We start from the raw sequence: 17,284 nt of genomic DNA, 5'->3' as shown, positions 1-17,284 counted from the left end.
CTGAACCCAAGACTCACTTCCGAGCTTGACCATTTTCTCTCCACTTTTGCTTGGTCTGTTTTTGTTTCAACTTCAGAAATCACAAAAACATTTTTTTGTTGGTTTGGTTTTAGTTTGGTTTGGCAGGTTTTTGTTTTTGATACAGGGTCTCCCTATGTAATTCATGGTGGCCTAGAACTCACTGTGTAGCCCAGGCTGGCTTCAAATTCCCAATGATCCTGCTACCTCAGCCTCCCAAAGCTGGGATTACAGGGCTGCGCCACCACACCCGGCTCTGTCCTTTTGATAACAACCATTCTGACTGGAGTGAGCTGCTATCTCATTGTGGTTTTGCTTTCCACTTCCTTGACGATGAGTGATTCTTTTTCATGTATCTGTTAGCCATCTCTCTAGCTTCTGTTTTGTTTGGGGTTGTTTTTTTTTTTTTTGGCACCAGGGATCGAACTCGGGTCCCTGCGCTAGGGTGTTTGGGTTTTTTTTGGTACCCGGTATTGAACTCGGGTCCTTGCGCTTGTGAGGCAGGCGGCAGAACCCCTGAGCTAAATCCCCGGGCCCTGGGTAGCCTCTTTTGAAAAATGTTCATTCAGATCTTTCGACTTTTTCAGTCTAATGTGCTTTTTGAATTGAGTTCCCAGTGTCTGGCAGTGGGAGAATGATAAAGAAAATGTGGTACACGTACACACTGGAATACCATTCAGTATTTGAAATATTTTTTCAGGAGGTGAGACCCCCTCACTGGGGAAAACTGGCGAAGCTGGTTGTGAGGAAAAGTAGGTGGAAATTACAATTTGAGGAATGGAAAGTTCTTAGCATCACGTCAGAGCCTTTTCCTACTGGTGAGCCGTGCTGCTGGGGTCCTCAAGACTGTCTGTAATGACCGCCACACGGAGGCAGAGCAGTGGTGGTGCAGCGTGAATGCACCCTGGTGTCACATGGCGTGGGAGTGTGACTGTGGTCAATAACACATTTCACGTCTCAAAATAGCTAGAAGAGGGCCGGGGATTTAGCTCAGTGGTTCCGCTGACTGCCTCGCAAGTGCAAGGACCCGAGTTCGATCCCTGGTACAAAAAAAAAAAAAAATAGAAAGAATTTTGAATGTTGTACAACAAAGAAATGACAAATATTCAAGTTGATGGATGTGCTAATTACCCTGATTTGATTATTACACATTGTATACATCTACCAAAACATCTCATCGTATTCCCATAACTTTGAATAATTTTTTAAAGAAAATACCAAGACTTTAATTTTTCTTATAAAGACAGCCCTGCTTGTTGAGCAAGTGGAGAGGACATATGCAGCTCAACATTTATCTGCTTCTGATTACAAACCCTAATGCCAAGGAAGTTAAATGGCGGTGAAGGGCCGATGCTTCTATCTTCACAGCAATACAGTGCTAAGTGAGCAGATACTGAGTGGGTTTAATTAATGCTGGGCATTCCCACAGGGAAAAGGCAAGAGGACCCTAAACTGACCCCAGTGGTAGCAAAGTCGAATTAGGCTGAGCCCCCGCTCCTCTCTGGCAGGCCAGCCTGGAGCCCACAGGACGGGCCGGGCTGGGCAGTGGGCACTCCTGGCCCAGAGCCCACTGAGAAAAGCGGCAAGGTCCTGCTAGGCCAGACAGCCTGGTTGTGGGGAGGCAGCTGCTCTCCGAGTTGGTCCTCTGCATGGAATGGCAAAAGGCTCAGAAAGGTGAAAGGCAAAGGCCTCAAGGCTCACACGGTGTGGCTAATGGGGTGGCTGGTTAGCCAGCCTGGACCTCAGACTGGAGCAGGCCAGAGTCCCGAGCACAGAGCCTGACAGGGAGCCTCCACCGGCCTTGGGTTGATCCATGACTGGATCCCACGTGTCTCAGAAGCTGAAGAGGGACAAGCCCAGGTAGGGGCTGCGCTGGAGGACTGGGCACTGATGGGGAGCTGACCCAGCAGCCGGCCCAGTGCCTTGGTGCGGCCTTCGTACTCAGCGTTTGTAATTGTGTCTTTTTTTTTTTTTTTGGTACCGGGGACTGAACTCAGGTCCTTGTGCTTGCGCAGCAGGCGGCGAAACCACTGAGCTAAATCCCTGGCCCTGTAATTGTGTCTTTGAACTGGCACTGAATGTGCTAGAGGCTGAGCAGGGAAACTGGACTTCACTGTGCAGAGTAGCATTGCAGAATAGATCACAGAAGTCCTCAGAGCTCCAAAAGCTCTTCCAACATTTCTCAAACACAGCAATGGCCTCAGTTGTCACCGCACTGCACCCCACAGCAAGAGACGCCCAAGAGGGACCTGTGACCCACAGTCACCGCAGCCTCCTCACTTGCATCCTTGATAAACAGATGGTTTCCATCCAGACCTGCATTTTCCACATGCACAGTTGCTGCAGGGGTCAAAGTACTGGAAGGGGCCAGGGATTTAGCTCAGTGGTTCCGCCGCCTGCCTTGCAAGCTCAAGGTCTGAAGTTCGATTCCCCCCAAACAAAACAAAACAAAAAAAAGTACTGGAAGAAGCACACCTTGGCCACTGCGCTGCCATCCTGTTCTGCCCGGTGCCACAGATAAACCAGCAGCCTGTGTTTCGGGGGTTGATGGCCGGATCCCTGAAGGGGTGGGCCACGCTGGGACCGGCCTGCTCCTTGCGCACCCCCCCCCCACTCGCCACGCCTTGGGACCCCTGCTCCGGCTGAATAATTATTGTCAATTAAAAAATAAAGCAAAGAGAGGAAGGGAACATAAAAGGAATTAAGATGTGTTCTGTACATGTATCAACTCCCCACGAGGAATTTAAGCACTATGTACTGCAAATATGTACTAACACAAATATTTTTAAAAAGAGAAAAATGCCTAGCAAGCACAAGACCCTGAGTTGGATCCCCGGTACCAAAATAAGAGAAAATGAAATAAAATAAAGTCAAGGAAGAGGAGGATCTCGGACCTTCTTGAGCAGTTTGGAAGTAATGAGGTTAGGAAGGGAGGCCTCAGCAAGAGCCAGGCAAGATGACAGAGGCTCCAGAGGCGAGGGCAGAGGACAGGAGGGGTCAGCTGGAGCTGGCTTAGAGGATGGAGAGAGGGGCAGGGCTTGGGGCCCTTTCGAAGGTGTGTTGCCTTGGCAACCAGCCAAACCGGGTGCTCACAGCTTGCTGGCCGGACCAGACTGGTCTCCCCAGGACCTGGAGAAGTATGCAGCCTTGACCCACCACCCAACTCTCCTCAAGCCAGACACCCCAGGCCGCCTCATGGAACATTTTTAAATCATTTTTTTTTCTGATTTAATGTGTAATAGTAACACATTTATTGTATAAAATTTGAAAAATACAAAAAAGTGTAAACAAAACAAAAATCACACTTAAACCCATGACCTTGTGGATAACTAGCTAAGTAAACATTTAGGGTGCTTCTTGCTTTTCTCTGGTAAGTGTATGTTTTTGAATTTTTGAATTTTTTTTATTTTTGGTACCAGGGATAGAACTCAAGACCTTGCGCTTGCAAGGCAGGCAGTATAACCACTAAGCTAAACCCCTGGCCCTGTTTTTGAATTTTTATTACAAAACTAGACACATACATATTTACAGATTAATAACTTGTTTTTATTTCCACTTAACATGGTATTGTATTTTTTCAAAGTCTTCATATAGTTTTCTTTTTTTCATAGTTTTTGAAAACATGATTTCTGGTGACTATGACAAGCATAAAAATACACATAAAACTATTTCCAGAACTGATATATTTGAAACTATCACTATATTGTCTATTCGCTTGTTTTTCTCATTCTCCTTTTCTTTCTTTTCCCCATTTTGTTCTTGCAATATCTATTGCTGCCCCTACATTCTTTTTCCCTCTAGGGAATTGGAAAGCATTTACTCCACGTTTGCCAAAAAAAGAACTGCTCCACTTTCCTCATTGGGCTTTTCCACCCATGCCCTCTACACACATGCTCTTCCCTTTTTCCAGCCTGACAAAATCTTTCTTAGCTTTCAAAATCTCTGAGGTCCAGCTGTCTGGGAGGCTGAGGCAGGAGAATGACAAGTTCGCGCCCAGCCTGGGCAATTTAGCCACTTCATGAGGCCCTGTTTCAAAATAAAAAAGGCCTCAGAACGTAGCTCAGTGTGAAGGCTCTGGGATCAATCCCAGTACCAAGGGAGGAAAAATAAAACAAATATAAATCCACTTGAGGGGATTAACTCATTCATTCAAGTGATCATTCACTGAGGACCAGGTGCGAGCCAGGCACAGTGGCCACCAGAAAGACAGCAGTGGAGGTGACAAAGTCCCAGAGACAGACTCTCTCGGGAAGCCCACTCCTCCCTCAGAAGCAGCGTGCCTTTTCTTTTGGTGAAACTCCCTGCACCTCCACTTTAACACTCATAACATCTGTCATTTTCTGGACTGGGAACCATTATTGGGGTGCCTTCCCCACCCTGCTTCCTACAGGATTCAGAACAACCACCTCTGTAAAGGAGAGGGAGTGGCAGTATTGTCTAAACCTGTAACTGGGGTGCAATTTTTTGACACGTCTGAGGCCACAGCGCTGTATCCCTGAGGGATTTCTGCAAGTGAGTTCTGCTGTTGGGGCCTCAGGCTGTGCCCACAGCGTGGGGCAGGGGCCTCCGTGTGGCCGGGTCTGCGGCCTGGCAGCACAGGCTGGATTTCCATCTGCTCCGCTCCATCCACACACATGGCTCAGCCCTTTGCCACAGACCAGAGTGGGGGTCGCGGACGTGGCACCGCTGGATTTGTGGACGCTTCCTGTCCCTTCTCCCACTGTCAACGGAGCCACCCGGGGCGCCCTGCACAGGCCACAGGCCAGCACAGTCAATCCCACTCCCACACCCCTTTAGTAGGTCAGTCTGTCTCGGCATCTGCCCCTCTGACTCAAGGAATTCCTCTGTGCAAAATTCCCTTTGCCTGGGGACACCAGCCACCCGTGGGCTACCCTGCGACCGCCTGTCCACTCAGCCTGGAGAAGGATGGCAGAAAGGGGAGACACTGGCCCACCCTAGAACATGGGGGTGTCAGCGGGACTTACTGTGCCGTCCCGCTGCTCGGGCAGATCCCCTCCGGCCTGTGAGTGTGTGTGTGCCTGCGTGCGTGTGTTGAAGAGAGGGAGCCTTTGAAGAGGGGATGCGGTGGCTGAGAGCCTGCACTTGGTCACATATTCCATCTTTCTGAGAAGCCTGAATTCTCTTGTTTTGTTTTTTGCAACAGAGTCTTGCTATGTCGTTCAGGCTGGCCTTAAACTCACGGAGATCCTCCTGCCTGGCCCTCCTGAGTGCCGGGAGTACAGGCGCGCACCACACACTAGGCCTGTCAAGCCTGCATTCTTGCTTAGACTCAGACTACCGAGTTAGAGTTGCCCGTGAGTCCGCATCTGAGCAAAAGTGAGAGCACTTGTGTTCCCAGTGGCTCTGTACCCCACACTGAGGCAGCCCCTCCTCAGCCCCCATCGTGCCCCCTCCTTCAAACTGTCCCTTCAATACCGCCACCTCTTGCACAGAGAGCTCACCAGGAGGGGTCCCTCACAGGTGGCAGCCTTCCCAAGAACCACCCTACCCCGGCCAGGGAAGTGTCGAAGGCCCAGCAGCCCAGTCCCTAGGTGTGGCAGAGTGGTAGCTTGGGCTAGGGCATCCCTGGGTCCTGGGGCTCAGGAGGTCACAGGCTCCCTCAGAGCAAAGCTAGACAGCCAGCCCCAGCCAGCCGAGGCTCCAGGGAGGCCCAGAGCAACCCCTGCTGAGGGTTGAAGCCCCAAGAGAGGGGCTCATGGCTGTTCCCGTAGGATGTCCTAACGAGGGCCCCCACGTACGCACACTTCACAAAGTTTTGTCCTGGGGAGTTGGCCGGATTGTCATTTCCTCCTTCTTCCCAATATCTGGCCTCCCCAGGGGCATCCTCGGAGAAATCCTGGGTCAGTAAGGTTGGGATCGAGGCGATTCAGCAACTGGTTCCAGGTGAAGAAAGCTGGGGAGGGGACTGAGGGATTCTTGAGGAGGCAGGCTGGTTTGGTCTGCAACAGCAGGGGCGGGCTGCGGCCAGGTCTAGATGCAGATGCAGACGTGGGAGGGCGCTGGCAGGGGGGCCCAGGAGAGATGCTGGGCAGAGCGAGAATCCTGGGGTTGCCGGTGTGGGCATGGGGGAAGTGAAGCTGAGAGGGAGGCTCCTGCTATTCACAGCCACTGAGGTGCTGCCCTGTCGGTGGCGGGGCCCTCGGGAGCAGGGTCCTCCACAGCCTCGTCCTTACTGCCCACCAGCGGCTCTTCCTCGCCCTGCAGGCAGGGGCCTTGCCCGGACTTCAGCTCCTCCATGGCCAAGGAGCCCTGGTGAGACTTCCGTCTGCTAAAGAAAGTGGTGAGCATGGGCCACTGGGCAGACCCCTCTGTCTCGGGGACCCCAGAGCCCTTGTCACCCAGGGGCCCTCCCACTGCTGCTGTCACAGCCTCCTCGTCAGGGACCTGTGCGGGCCCAGCCCAGGCATTCACCACCCCATTGTGCTTCCCGCCGCCGCTCAATGTCAGGACCCCTGTGCGGCGCTTCTGCCGCTGGCGCCACAGCAGGAACAGTGCCACGAGCACCATGACCACCAGCAGGGTCACCAGCAGGGGCACCAGCATCATGCCCTTCCGCCCCTGGCCTGGGCTTGTAGAGGGCTCAGTGCTTGTGCTTGTGGAAGGCTTTGGGGTGGTCACCATGGATACTTTTATGGTGGAGACTGGGGAGCTGCTGGCCACATTGGAGGTTACCGGGGAGCTGATTGTCATAGAGACAGGAGGGCCACTGGTCCCACTGGAGGGCTCTGGAGAGCTAGTTGTCATGGTAACAGAAGTTCCACTGGCCCCACTGGAGGTATCCACAGAACGTGTTGCCATGGTGACAGGGGGTCCACTGGAGGTTTCCAGAGAGTTTGTTGCCATGGTGACAGAGGATTCACTGGTCCCACCAGAGGTTTCCACAGAGGTAAATGCCATGGCTGCACCTGTCACAGTGGGGTGTCCCTGAGAGCTCACTGCTACAGGAACAGCAGGGCCACTGGTTGCACTAGAGATTTCCAGCTCTGATGGCTTCTGGGTAGAATCCACCTTGGAGGGCGCTGGCTCAGACACAGCAGGGCCAGTGCTGGCACCAACAGAACTCCCAAGAGAGGGCACCTCGCTGTCTCTAAAGGGAGTGGAGGGGGCTGGGGTGGAGACCTGATTGCTTGCGCTGTGCTCTGAAGAGGCCCTCGTCACTGGCTCCATGGAGGTCGCTGAGTCCGAGACTAAAGAAGTGGAGTTTCCCAAGATGGGCATCAGCAAAGTCTCCTGTGGACTCACCAGCGGGCTCCAGAAGCTCCCAAAGAAGAGAAGCAGCAGGGCCATTTCCAGGGCAGCAGGCATGAGCAGGAGTTGGGACCCGAGCTGGGGAAGTTGAAGAAACAGAACACACTGGGGCTGGGGGGAGCCCTGGCCAGGACTTGCTCTCCTGCCCACTTCCCTGCCAACTGCCAGGCCCAGCGTGCGGTCTAACGGCTTTTTCCACCCTTGTTTTTCTATTATCAGAAGCAACAGGGGGCCAGACGCAGCAGCGCCCTGTTGGCCCAGCCCATGCATCACTCTGTCCAGCTGTGCTGCTCGGGCTCCGGCAGCACCCCTGCCCTCCTGGCCTCCCCACTTCTGCGCAGCCCACTGGCCCCATCCTCTCTTTCCATCACCTGTCAGGGTCTGTTCAAGACAGGCCATTCCAGCCCCTCCAAGGCCGCTGTGCCCCAGGTCACACCTTCTTACCAACTTAGGTGATACTGCACAGGGCTGGGCCGACCACACCAACTCCTGCGGAGGCTCAGGCACAACTGGGGGAACCGGGCCCCAAAAGGAAAGGAAGTGGACCCTGGCTCCACCCACCCCACCCTGCATCCTGCTGCACCCTTCTGTCCTCTCACAGGGCGGGGACGTGGGACCCTGAGATGAGGCCTGGGGGCCCAGGGCAAGGCTAAGGCAGGAAACAATGTGGGGGGCCCAGAGCGGGAATTCCTGCATCTTGGCTGGTGTCAGATAAGAATGTGCCTGAGAACAGGGGCACAGAAGAGGCAGAGGAGGAGATGGCTGGAAGGGCGGTTTCCTTCGAATCTGTGGTCCCTGAGCTGTTGGTTGGGACTTGGGTACATTTCCTCCCCCAAGAGTTTCCAGGAAGCAGCAGGTGCCTGGGGAAGCACCAGGCTCTGGCTGGGGTACTGAAAACTTTGCAGGCTGCTGAGCCCTGACTAAGCCACAAGGAGTTGGAGGTCACTGCAGTGCTTCTCCCCAAAGGAGATGCTCAACTCAGGCAGTTACTAAAGCACCACATAAGCTGTGATCTTTGTTTGTTTGTTGTTTTTGGTGACAGAGTCAGACTGGCCCTGAATTTAATAGATTCTCTTGCCTCAACCCCCAGTACTGGGATTACAGATGTGTGTCGCCATGCCTGGCTATGATCTTATTTTGGAAGGAGACTAGTAAAGGCATGAGAATCTATACAGAAAGCACTCTAGAAAGATGTCTACTGAGGGACTAACCAGATTATCTTCAGCTAGGTAAGAGTAGGGTGTTGTGCCAGGCATAGTGGCACACACCTGTGATCCCAGCACTCAGAAGGCTGAGGCAGGAGGATCACCGAGAGTTCAAGGCCAGCCTGAACTACATAGCATAACCCTGATTAAAAAAAAGAGGTAAAGTGGGACCGAGGATTTAGCTCAGTGGTTTTGCTGTCTGCTGCACAAGCACAAGGACCTGAGTTCGATACCCGGTACCTAAAAAAAGAGGGTAAAGAAAGAAAGAAAAAAAAAAAGACTAAAGAGTTCTTTATCCCCCTCTCCCAGCCCCACAGTTCTGGAGTTTGAACCCAGGGCCTCAAGTATGCTAAACAGGCAGTCTATCATGGAGCTACCCCCTAGCCCTAAGTAGAGTGTTCCTTTGGATAGTGTTTGTTTCCTGACTTTCCTCTAATTGGCAAGCTTTGAGATTTTGGGATGTGCATTTGGTTTTTGCTGTTGTTTTTTTTAAAATCAGTATTTTTATACTGTAAAAGCTATACTTGTGCATAACAGAAGATTAAAACAGGTCCCTGGTGGGCCAGGGATTTAGCTCAGTGGTTCTGCTGCCTGCCTCGTAAGCACAAGGTCCCAAGTTCGGAGTTCGATCACCGGTACCAAAACAAAACAAAACAAATAAACAGCTCCCTGGTAGAATGTAGTGTGGGACTGCATAACCTTTGTTCCTTTTTCTCCAGCCCCATTGTGATTAAAATGTGAGTTAATGGATGGAGATGCTTGTTAGTTTAGGGACGCTAGATAGGGATCTGTAACAGACCTAGAGTCCCAGATAGTTTAGGGACTCTAGATAGGGATCTGTAACAGACCTAGAGTCCCAGAGTAAACTACTCAACTCTTTGTTTACCCGGAACTGATATTCCAGGCACCACAATTGTTAGAACAAGCTGCAGATGTCTGCTGACCATCAATATGTGACAGTCAACCACTAACCTTTGTCCCCTTTTCTTTAATTCTATATGTTAACTTCCCCCTCAACCCCCTATAAAAACAGCCTCGGATTCTGAGCCAGTTGCCTCTCTAGGCTATTTTGCTTTGGGAGTGCTGTCTGGCCAGACTAATAAAGGTCTGTTTTCCAACTTGTCCGGTGTGTTCCTTCCCGGGTGTTCTTCGCTGTAGTCAGCTCCTTGGAGAGTTTGGTAAGGCTCTTGGTCTTACATTCTGAAGGCACTGCTGGGATTCCTGGGTGTGCTTTCACTAGTCAGCTCCTTGGAGCGTTTGGTAAGGCTCTTGATCTTACATTCTGAAGGCACCGCTGGGATTCCTGGGTGTGCTTCACTAGTCAGCTCCTCGGAGCGTTTGGTAAGGCCCTCAGTCTTACAGTAGAATTCCACCTTAGTTGAGACTGGTGAGTTGGTCAGACCCAAAGACAGGAGACTCCTGGTCGGACACACAGGAATTCACTGCTCACAGCACAGCAAGCAACAGGAGCATCACGTGTGCTTCAGTGCTCGTCCACTACTCAGACCCCAAGGGGCGACACAGAGGCCCAGATTTCCAACAGGTACACAGTGGACCCAACCCACAACTGAGGGGCACCAAGCTTGGTGAGGGTGTTAGTTACTTTCTCACTGCTGAGACGAAATACCCGACACCCAAAGGTAAAGGGGGAAAGGTTTATTTGACTTATAGTTTGCAGAGGTTTCAGTCCGTAATTGGCTGACTCCAAGGCAAGGATGGTCAACAGGCATTGCAGAGGAGAAACAACATGGAAAGCACAAAGTAGCAAAAACAACAAGGGACCTTAACAGTGCCTTCCTGCCCCTTTTATCTTATTTAGAGTATGGTGGTGCTAAACGAATCACTCATGTGTAGTGGTTTAGTAATCACACGCCCTTAATAACAGCATCATATACTCTAGATTCAGCCACCTCCCAAATAGCCCCACCTCATTCGCAAATTTTTTAGTTGTAGACAAAAGACAAAAAATGATTTAAGGGGCCGGGGATTTAGCTCACTGGTTCTGCCGCCTGCCTCAAGCACAAGGTCCCGATTTCAATCCCCCATACCAAAAAAAACCCCAAAAAACAGACCAGTCACACCTGAGGCCTCAGTGGTCTGTGTCCTGTGGCACTCAAGGGCAAGGTGACACCAGCCAAAGGCGAAGCAGTCCTGGCTCCTTGAGAACCCAGTAGCGACACAGGAGAGAAAGGCCTCACCTGGGGAGGGAGGAGCTCCTGATCAGCCTAGTTGTAAGACTGCATAACTCTGTAATCATAAAACTCCCCTAGCCCCACCTATGATTGAATGTGAGTAAATAGATAAAGATGCTTCTTAGTTCTGGGGACACTAGATAAGATCCCTATCAGTCATAATTATCCAACCCTTTGTTCAACACCACTATCTATAGACCAATCTACAAAGCATCTGCTGACTAACAGTACAAGTCAGGCTAATTAATATACAAATGTAAGACCACTAAACCTTTGTTCCTTCTTCTGTAAATTTCGCCTGTTAACTCCCCTGCAAGCCCCTATAAAAAGAGCCTCGGACTCTGGACTATGCCTCTCTAAGCTACTTTGCTTTGGGAGTGCCGTCTGGCCAGACTAAGGTCTGTTTCACTTTCCAACTTGTCCGGTGTGTTCCTTCCCGGGTGTTCTTCGCTGCAGTCAGCTCCTTGGAGCATTTGGTAAGGCCTTTGGTCTTACATTCTGGAGGCACCGCTGGGATCCCCGGGTGTGCTCCACTCCAGCTCCTTGGAGCATTTGGTAAGGCCTTTGGTCTTACATTCTGGAGGCACCGCTGGGATCCCCGGGTGTGCTCCACTCCAGCTCCTTGGAGCATTTGGTAAGGCCTTTGGTCTTACATTCTGGAGGCACTGCTGGGATCCCCGGGTGTGCTCCACTTCAGCTCCTTGGAGCATTTGGTAAGGCCTTTGGTCTTACATTCTGGAGGCACCTCTGGGATCCCTGGGTGCGCTTCACTATAGTCAGCTCCTCAGAACTTTTGGTAAAGACAGCGGTCTTACACAGCTCTTCAGCTGCTGAGGTGGGGACCTCTCCTTTCCGCCCTCATCAGTGTGAGATCTGCATCGGCAGTGAGACCAGGCATGAGATCGCTGTGCCCTCCAGGTCACCTGATGCTCCCTCTGATTACTGTGTGCACCCAGTACATGGTGGCCGGCTCGGGGAGTCTTTGTCTTTGCTGCTCTGAGGCACTGACCTCCCGGCCACCCTTATACATTGAAATTACACAGGTCTCTGTTTCTTTGGCCCTCACTGTCCTCCTCTCTAGGCAGTCAGAGGAAATCACTTCTCAAAGTCACCCTGTGAGATCCTTGTCATCACCCTCACGTCACAAGTGAAGAAACATGTAGTGGTTGAGGGACTTGCCCAGCCTCAACTTGAGAGCCCTCAAGATGAGATTCAAAGCCAGCTTTACCAACAGCCAGGGGTAAGGACTTCCTGGGAGCACTCACATCTCCTACTGCTGGGGTAGGAATAATACAAACAACATGACACTGTTAAACGGGCTGGTCAGCCTCAGGGTGTGTCTATGAAGACTTCAGAGTGTTTGAGCTGGGTCTCTGACAAGATAGGACTTCTCTATATCCACATCCAATCCATACAAAATGCTGCTGCTTCTACATGCAAAATCAATTAGCATGGTCCCAAATTGTGGCTTCTAAATGTCACTGTCCTTGAAGGAAACCGGCTCCTTGGAAAATGACTGAGGCTAGGGCAGAGGAAAAAATGAGATGATCCTGGGAGATTTTGTTGTATCTAATAAGTGCTTGTGATACTGTTGTGTCAACTTGAGGAAACACAGTTCTGAATGGAAGTGGCTCAGTGGACTTACTGAAGAGGGGAGACCCACCCTGGGTGTGAGTGGTGCCAGCCAATAGACTTGCAGCCTGAGTGGAACAAAAAGGGAAAGGAAGACTAGCTCTTGTCTCTGGAGGAGCTCCAGTCTTTGCCTTCACCTTGAACACTGTCTCCTGGCTTCCAACGCAGACCCTTCAGCCTTCCATGGGCTTCCTGATAGGAGCTCTCACTGTACTGTACGGTGAGCTCCAAGCCTTGGACTTTTGACTGGATCCTTCAAGTCCCAGACAGACCTTTTGCACTCTTCCTCACCTGACTCTGCAGGTGGCCACCGGAAGCTACCTCGAAAATTCATGTGGTGGAGAAATCTAACAGACAGTGTCTTAACCAAGTGACCACAGCTAGTATCAACAGTAGTGAATGTGACAAGCCCACATTCAGGGCCTCCTGATACCACACTCTGAGTAGGACGAAGTATAGTTGCTATGTGTTCCCAACCAAAAATGCATATTCTGAAATATGCATCGAGAAAAATCAGGCAAAGTCCGTATGGTGGGATGTGCCTATAATCCCAGGCACTTGGGAGGCTGGGGAAGAGGGTCAGTTGAGTCCAGGAATTTGGGGCCAGATTAGGCAACACAGTGAGATCCCATCTCTGCTCCCACAAACCCCAATACTGAGGCTTGATCCCAGGACCTTTGCGCTGAGCTATATCCCCAGACTTTTTATTATTTTTTTTTTAAATTTTAGGGTCCTGGCAAATCCAGGCTGGGCTTGAATTTGCAATCCTCCTGCCTCAGCCTCCCAGAGTGCTGGGATTACAGGGATGCCCCACCATGCCCAGCTGATACCTCATCAAAGGAAAGACCCGAGTTCGATCCCCAGTACTTAAAAAAAAAAAAAAAAAAAGGAAGGAAGGAAGGAAGGAAAGAAATTGAAATTTTGTAAAACAATTAGCTTGTACTCTTCAAAAATTTCATTGTTGTGCCAGGGATTTAGCTCAGTGGTTCCAGCACCTGCCTCACAAGCACAAGGTCCTGAGTTTGATCCCTAGTACCAAAAAAAAAAAAAGTCAGTTAGAAGGGACCAAGAGTCTTCTCTTCTCTCGCCATTGTTCGAAGTAGCCCACCAGCTCCTTCCTCAATAAAGCCTTGCCTCCGGTGGGAAAAAAAAAAAAGAAAAAAACAAAGGACCAAGAGGGCCAAGGATGTAGCTCAGTGGTTCTGCTGCCTGCCTCGCAAGGGCAAGGCCGCATTCAACCCCCGGTACCCAAAAAGATAAAAAAAGAAAGGACCAAGGGAGGAACTTAAAAGAGTGAAGAGAGGGCTGGGGATTTAGCTCAGTGGTTCCGGCACCTGCCTCGCAAGCCCAAGGTCCCGAATTTGATCCTGGGTACCGAAAAAAAAAAGAGTGAAGAGAAATGACAGCTAACAGCAGTATGGAATCATATATGAGGGGGTGTACTCTTATTAAGGACACTATCAAGATAATTAGCAAAATTTAAATATGGACTGTACAGTAGATATTAGTACTGAATATTAGCCTTCCTGAATTTGAAAGTAAATGATGGTTATGAAAGGGAATGACTTTTTTTCTTAAGAAATGCATGTTTAAAAGTATGTAGGAGTAAATGATCACTATGTTGACACATTTCTTTTCTTTTTTTTCTTTTTTTGGTACCGGGCATCAAACTCGGGACCTTGTGCTTGTGAGGCAGGTGGCGGAACCACTGAGCTAAATCCCCGCCCCATATTTCTTAATTGCTCCACAGAAAAAGTAGTAACAGGAGCCGGGGATTTAGCTCAGTGGTTTCTCCGCCTGCTGCACAAGCGCAAGGACCCAAGTTCAATCCCCAGTACCAAAAAAAAAAGTAATAACAGGCTGGGCATGATGGCACGCACCTATAATCCCAGTTGCTTGGAGGCAAGATTGCAAGTTCAAGGCCAGCTTAGGGAAATTAGGGAGGCTCAGTCTCAAAACAAAGTAAAAAGGGGCTGGGGATTTAGCTCAGTGGCACCGAGCCTTCCTCAAAAGCACAAGGTCCTGAGTTCGATATCCGGTACCAGAAAAAAAAAAGTAAAAAGGCTGGGGCTGTAGCTCAGTGATGCTGCACTTGCCTACCAGGTACAAGGCCCTGAGTTCAGTCAATCTCCTGAACAACAATAATAACAATACCAGTAATAATAGTAAAATAATAACATAGGAGATAAAAATGCAGCATATATAGGAAGATGCTCACTGGTGCTGAAGCACAGAAAGGGTTGACGGCAGCAGTGGGAGCCTACAGCATGCGTGCCTAGTCAGCTGTTACTTTCAGCTCCAAAAGTTCACCATCACTGGGCTACAGTTGCCCTTGTATCATATTCTTGGGACTTTTCTATAAGTTTGAGTTTTTCAAAATAAAACAGCATGCCAAAAAAAAAAAAAGCAAGATTTAGAATCTGACGGCTCTTCTTTCCTTTACTTCAACCTCCCGCCTCAGCCTCCATCTTCCCTTCTGTGAACTTACGCAGTGGGCTCCAGCGGGTCCCTGCTATGGGTGACTTCATCCCTCTTCACCCTGTTTCCCACAGACAACCAGAAGGAACTGGTTACAGCATGATCTCATCCCGCCTAGGCTCTAAACCCTGACAGTTGCCAATCCACACAGTAAATGCAGAAGTTGGCCACACCTGCTCTGACCCCTCCCTACCGCTCTGACACACACTGCCTCTGTGCTGCCACCTAGGCCTCCATTTTGTTCCTGGAAGATTACAAATGCCTCAGGACCTTTGCACTGCCTGTGGTGCCTGCTAGATACCCACTCAGATACCCAGATGGCTCTCTTTCTCTCATCTTTGCTCAAATGTCACCTTTTTGGGGTGTTTTTGCATGGTACCCTGTTTAAAATCCTAAACCTGTTTCCTCACCCCCACCGCACCCCCGCTTTGTTGCCTCAGCCCTACCTTGTGGCTGGCTTTCCTCTCTCTCTTTCGCCGGCCCAGGTGCCCGTGACCTGGGGCTGTGCTGCCTGCTCCCCCTGCGCCCCAGTGTGCAGAAGGGCTCGTGGGGCTGACTGGGCGTCTCCTCGGGAGGAAGAGGCCTGAGGGCTGCGGGGCCGCCAGCCCGGAGGATGCCACGCCGCTACCAAGGTTCTCCGCCCCTCCAGCCTCAGCGCCCCTGCGGAAGGAGCTAGCAGAGGGGGGCCCGGGACCGACTCCATTCCCGCTCCTCGGGCGGGGAGGCCGGAAGGAGCCTGAGGCCCGACCTACTTGTGCGGGAGTTGGCGATGTGGGGTAAAGGGGCCCCATCGCCTCGGAGCCAGCTTTGAGTAATCCTTTCTCCTGTTCCCTTTTGTGACAGGGAAAATAACTCCCACCCTATTGAGTCTCCAGAGGGTCTTTCCGGTGACACACCCCCCCCCCGCCATCTTCCCGGAAGTCCCAGCCTGTCAGACTTCCGGTGTGCGGAGCTCGTGGTCTCCACAAGAGTGGAGTGAAGGCGCGAACCGTAGGAGGCGGTCAGGAATTAAGAACAGCTCCTGATTTCCAGGAGGGATCCCGAGGAGGCTCTGTCCAAGGATATTGTATATAGCAAAATCACAATGTCGGTACAACATGGGTCAGCCACAGTCAACCTACAGGATTATAAATTTAGCTGATAACGATCCAGTAAGGAGACGAGGCACACAGCAAGGGAATATGGCGAGCACATTAGGCATTCCTCGACAGGGCTGGCAGATGGGTTTAGACATTTTGGTACCCACCTGCTCGTCTGAGGCCTAGTTGGGCCCAGTGGACCAGGTGGTGCTAATTATGGTATAATTTCGAGCTGCTGTTTATCTCTACCGAGGCTTTCGTGCCTGGCTGCTGCGTCTCCATCTTGAGGCCCGGTTCTCTTCAGGTTCGCCTCCAGCCCCAATCTTGGTGTGTCTCATCTTCTGCACTGATTGCCTTGAGGGGTGATCCCTCCCTGACTGCCCGTTAATTTCTGTCTAACAGGAGCAGGGATGTAGCTCAGTGGCACCATGCCCGCCTGGCAAGTGCAAGGTCCTGAGTTCGATCCCTGGTACAGGAAAAAATAAAATCTATCTAATTTAGCTATCTATAGTACTTTGTTGTGATCGGGGCCAGCAAAAGAACCTGTGGGCATGAACCTGAGTGGCCAGAATAATCTCATGTTTACTGTAACATTATTCACGTCTAACATACAGAATTAACCAAAGAATGGCTAAAGCAAAACCATGTCATTTGCAAAAACATGAATAAGCCCAGAGAATACAATGTGAAGTGAAATAAGCCAGGCACAGAAAGACAAGTACATGTTCTCACTCATATGTGGAAGATTAAAAAAAAAAGTTGAGGTACCAGATGTAGAAAGTAGAATATTGCTTATCAGAAGCTGGGGGGAGCGGAGTGAGGGGGCTGGTGAGGCAGCAGAGGGAAGACTAAATCCTAGTGTTTCACAGCACAGTAGGGTGACTTGTTAGCAATGCTGTGTTCTATATTTCAAATAGCTACAAGAAAGGATTCTAGTTTAGGGGGTTATTTTTGTTTTGTTTTTTATTTTGTTTTGTATTGAGATAGGGTCTCCCTGTGTTGATATGCTAATTGCTCTGATTTGGTCATTATACATTGTATACATGTATCAAAATATCACACTGTAGGGGTGGGGATTTAGCTCAGTGGTTCCACCGCCTGCTGCACAAGCGTAAGGACCTGAGTTTGATCCCTGGTACCAAAAAAAATTTAAAAATCACACTGTACTTCATAAATATGTATAATTATTAGATGTCAGTTAAAAATAATTGACTTACGTTTATAGCTAAATGGATGCATATCGAGGCCATACTCTTTTGTTTTGGGTTTTTTTGGTACCAGGGATCAAACTCCGGTCCTTGTGCTTGCGAGGCAGGCGGTGGAACCACTGAGCTAAATCCCCGGCCCATGAGGCCGTGCTCTTAAGTGAAATAAATAGGACACATGTGTGTAAATAACAAATAGTTTCTCT

At 50.4% G+C, this 17,284-nt stretch overlaps 1 protein-coding gene across 4 annotated transcripts; it reads right to left on the bottom strand.

Annotated features, from left to right (window-relative positions):
- Positions 1-3,542: 3,542 nt before the first annotated feature.
- Positions 3,543-15,708, bottom strand: Spn (sialophorin). 4 transcript variants are annotated; one of them, XM_087208995.1, is made up of 4 exons: positions 15,241-15,708; positions 14,805-14,855; positions 7,282-7,365; positions 3,543-6,307 (listed from the first exon to the last, which is right to left on the bottom strand). In XM_087208995.1, exons 1-4 carry the CDS (start codon positions 15,495-15,497, stop codon positions 6,139-6,141), a joined length of 561 nt encoding a protein of 186 aa, XP_087065121.1. In that variant the 5' UTR covers positions 15,498-15,708; the 3' UTR covers positions 3,543-6,138. The 4 variants fall into 4 exon arrangements, with proteins under 4 accessions (XP_087065121.1, XP_021093171.1, XP_087065120.1 ...); XM_021237512.2 differs by having other exon boundaries at positions 3,543-7,365; positions 15,241-15,700; XM_087208994.1 differs by lacking the exons at positions 14,805-14,855; positions 15,241-15,708 and adding exons at positions 7,732-9,291; positions 9,341-14,774 and having other exon boundaries at positions 3,543-7,365.
- Between the last annotated feature and the right edge of the window lie 1,576 nt (positions 15,709-17,284).

The sequence above is a fragment of the Heterocephalus glaber genome, unplaced genomic scaffold (assembly GCF_053883595.1).
Source record: "Heterocephalus glaber isolate CG9 unplaced genomic scaffold, H.glaber_assembly_v1.0 deba00000943, whole genome shotgun sequence".
Classification (NCBI taxonomy): domain Eukaryota; kingdom Metazoa; phylum Chordata; class Mammalia; order Rodentia; family Bathyergidae; genus Heterocephalus; species Heterocephalus glaber.
This window is presented reverse-complemented; position numbering and strand designations above follow the sequence as displayed.

Excerpts from the sequence above, each read along its gene's own strand:
- Spn (XM_004856150.4), bottom strand. The coding sequence starts at position 7,983 with ATGCAGGAATTCCCGCTCTGGGCCCCCCACATTGTTTCCTGCCTTAGC. Across the intron at positions 7,366-7,731 it reads GTGCAGTATCACCTAAGTTG|CTCGGGTCCCAACTCCTGCT; the intron begins GTAAGAAGGTGT and ends CAACTTCCCCAG.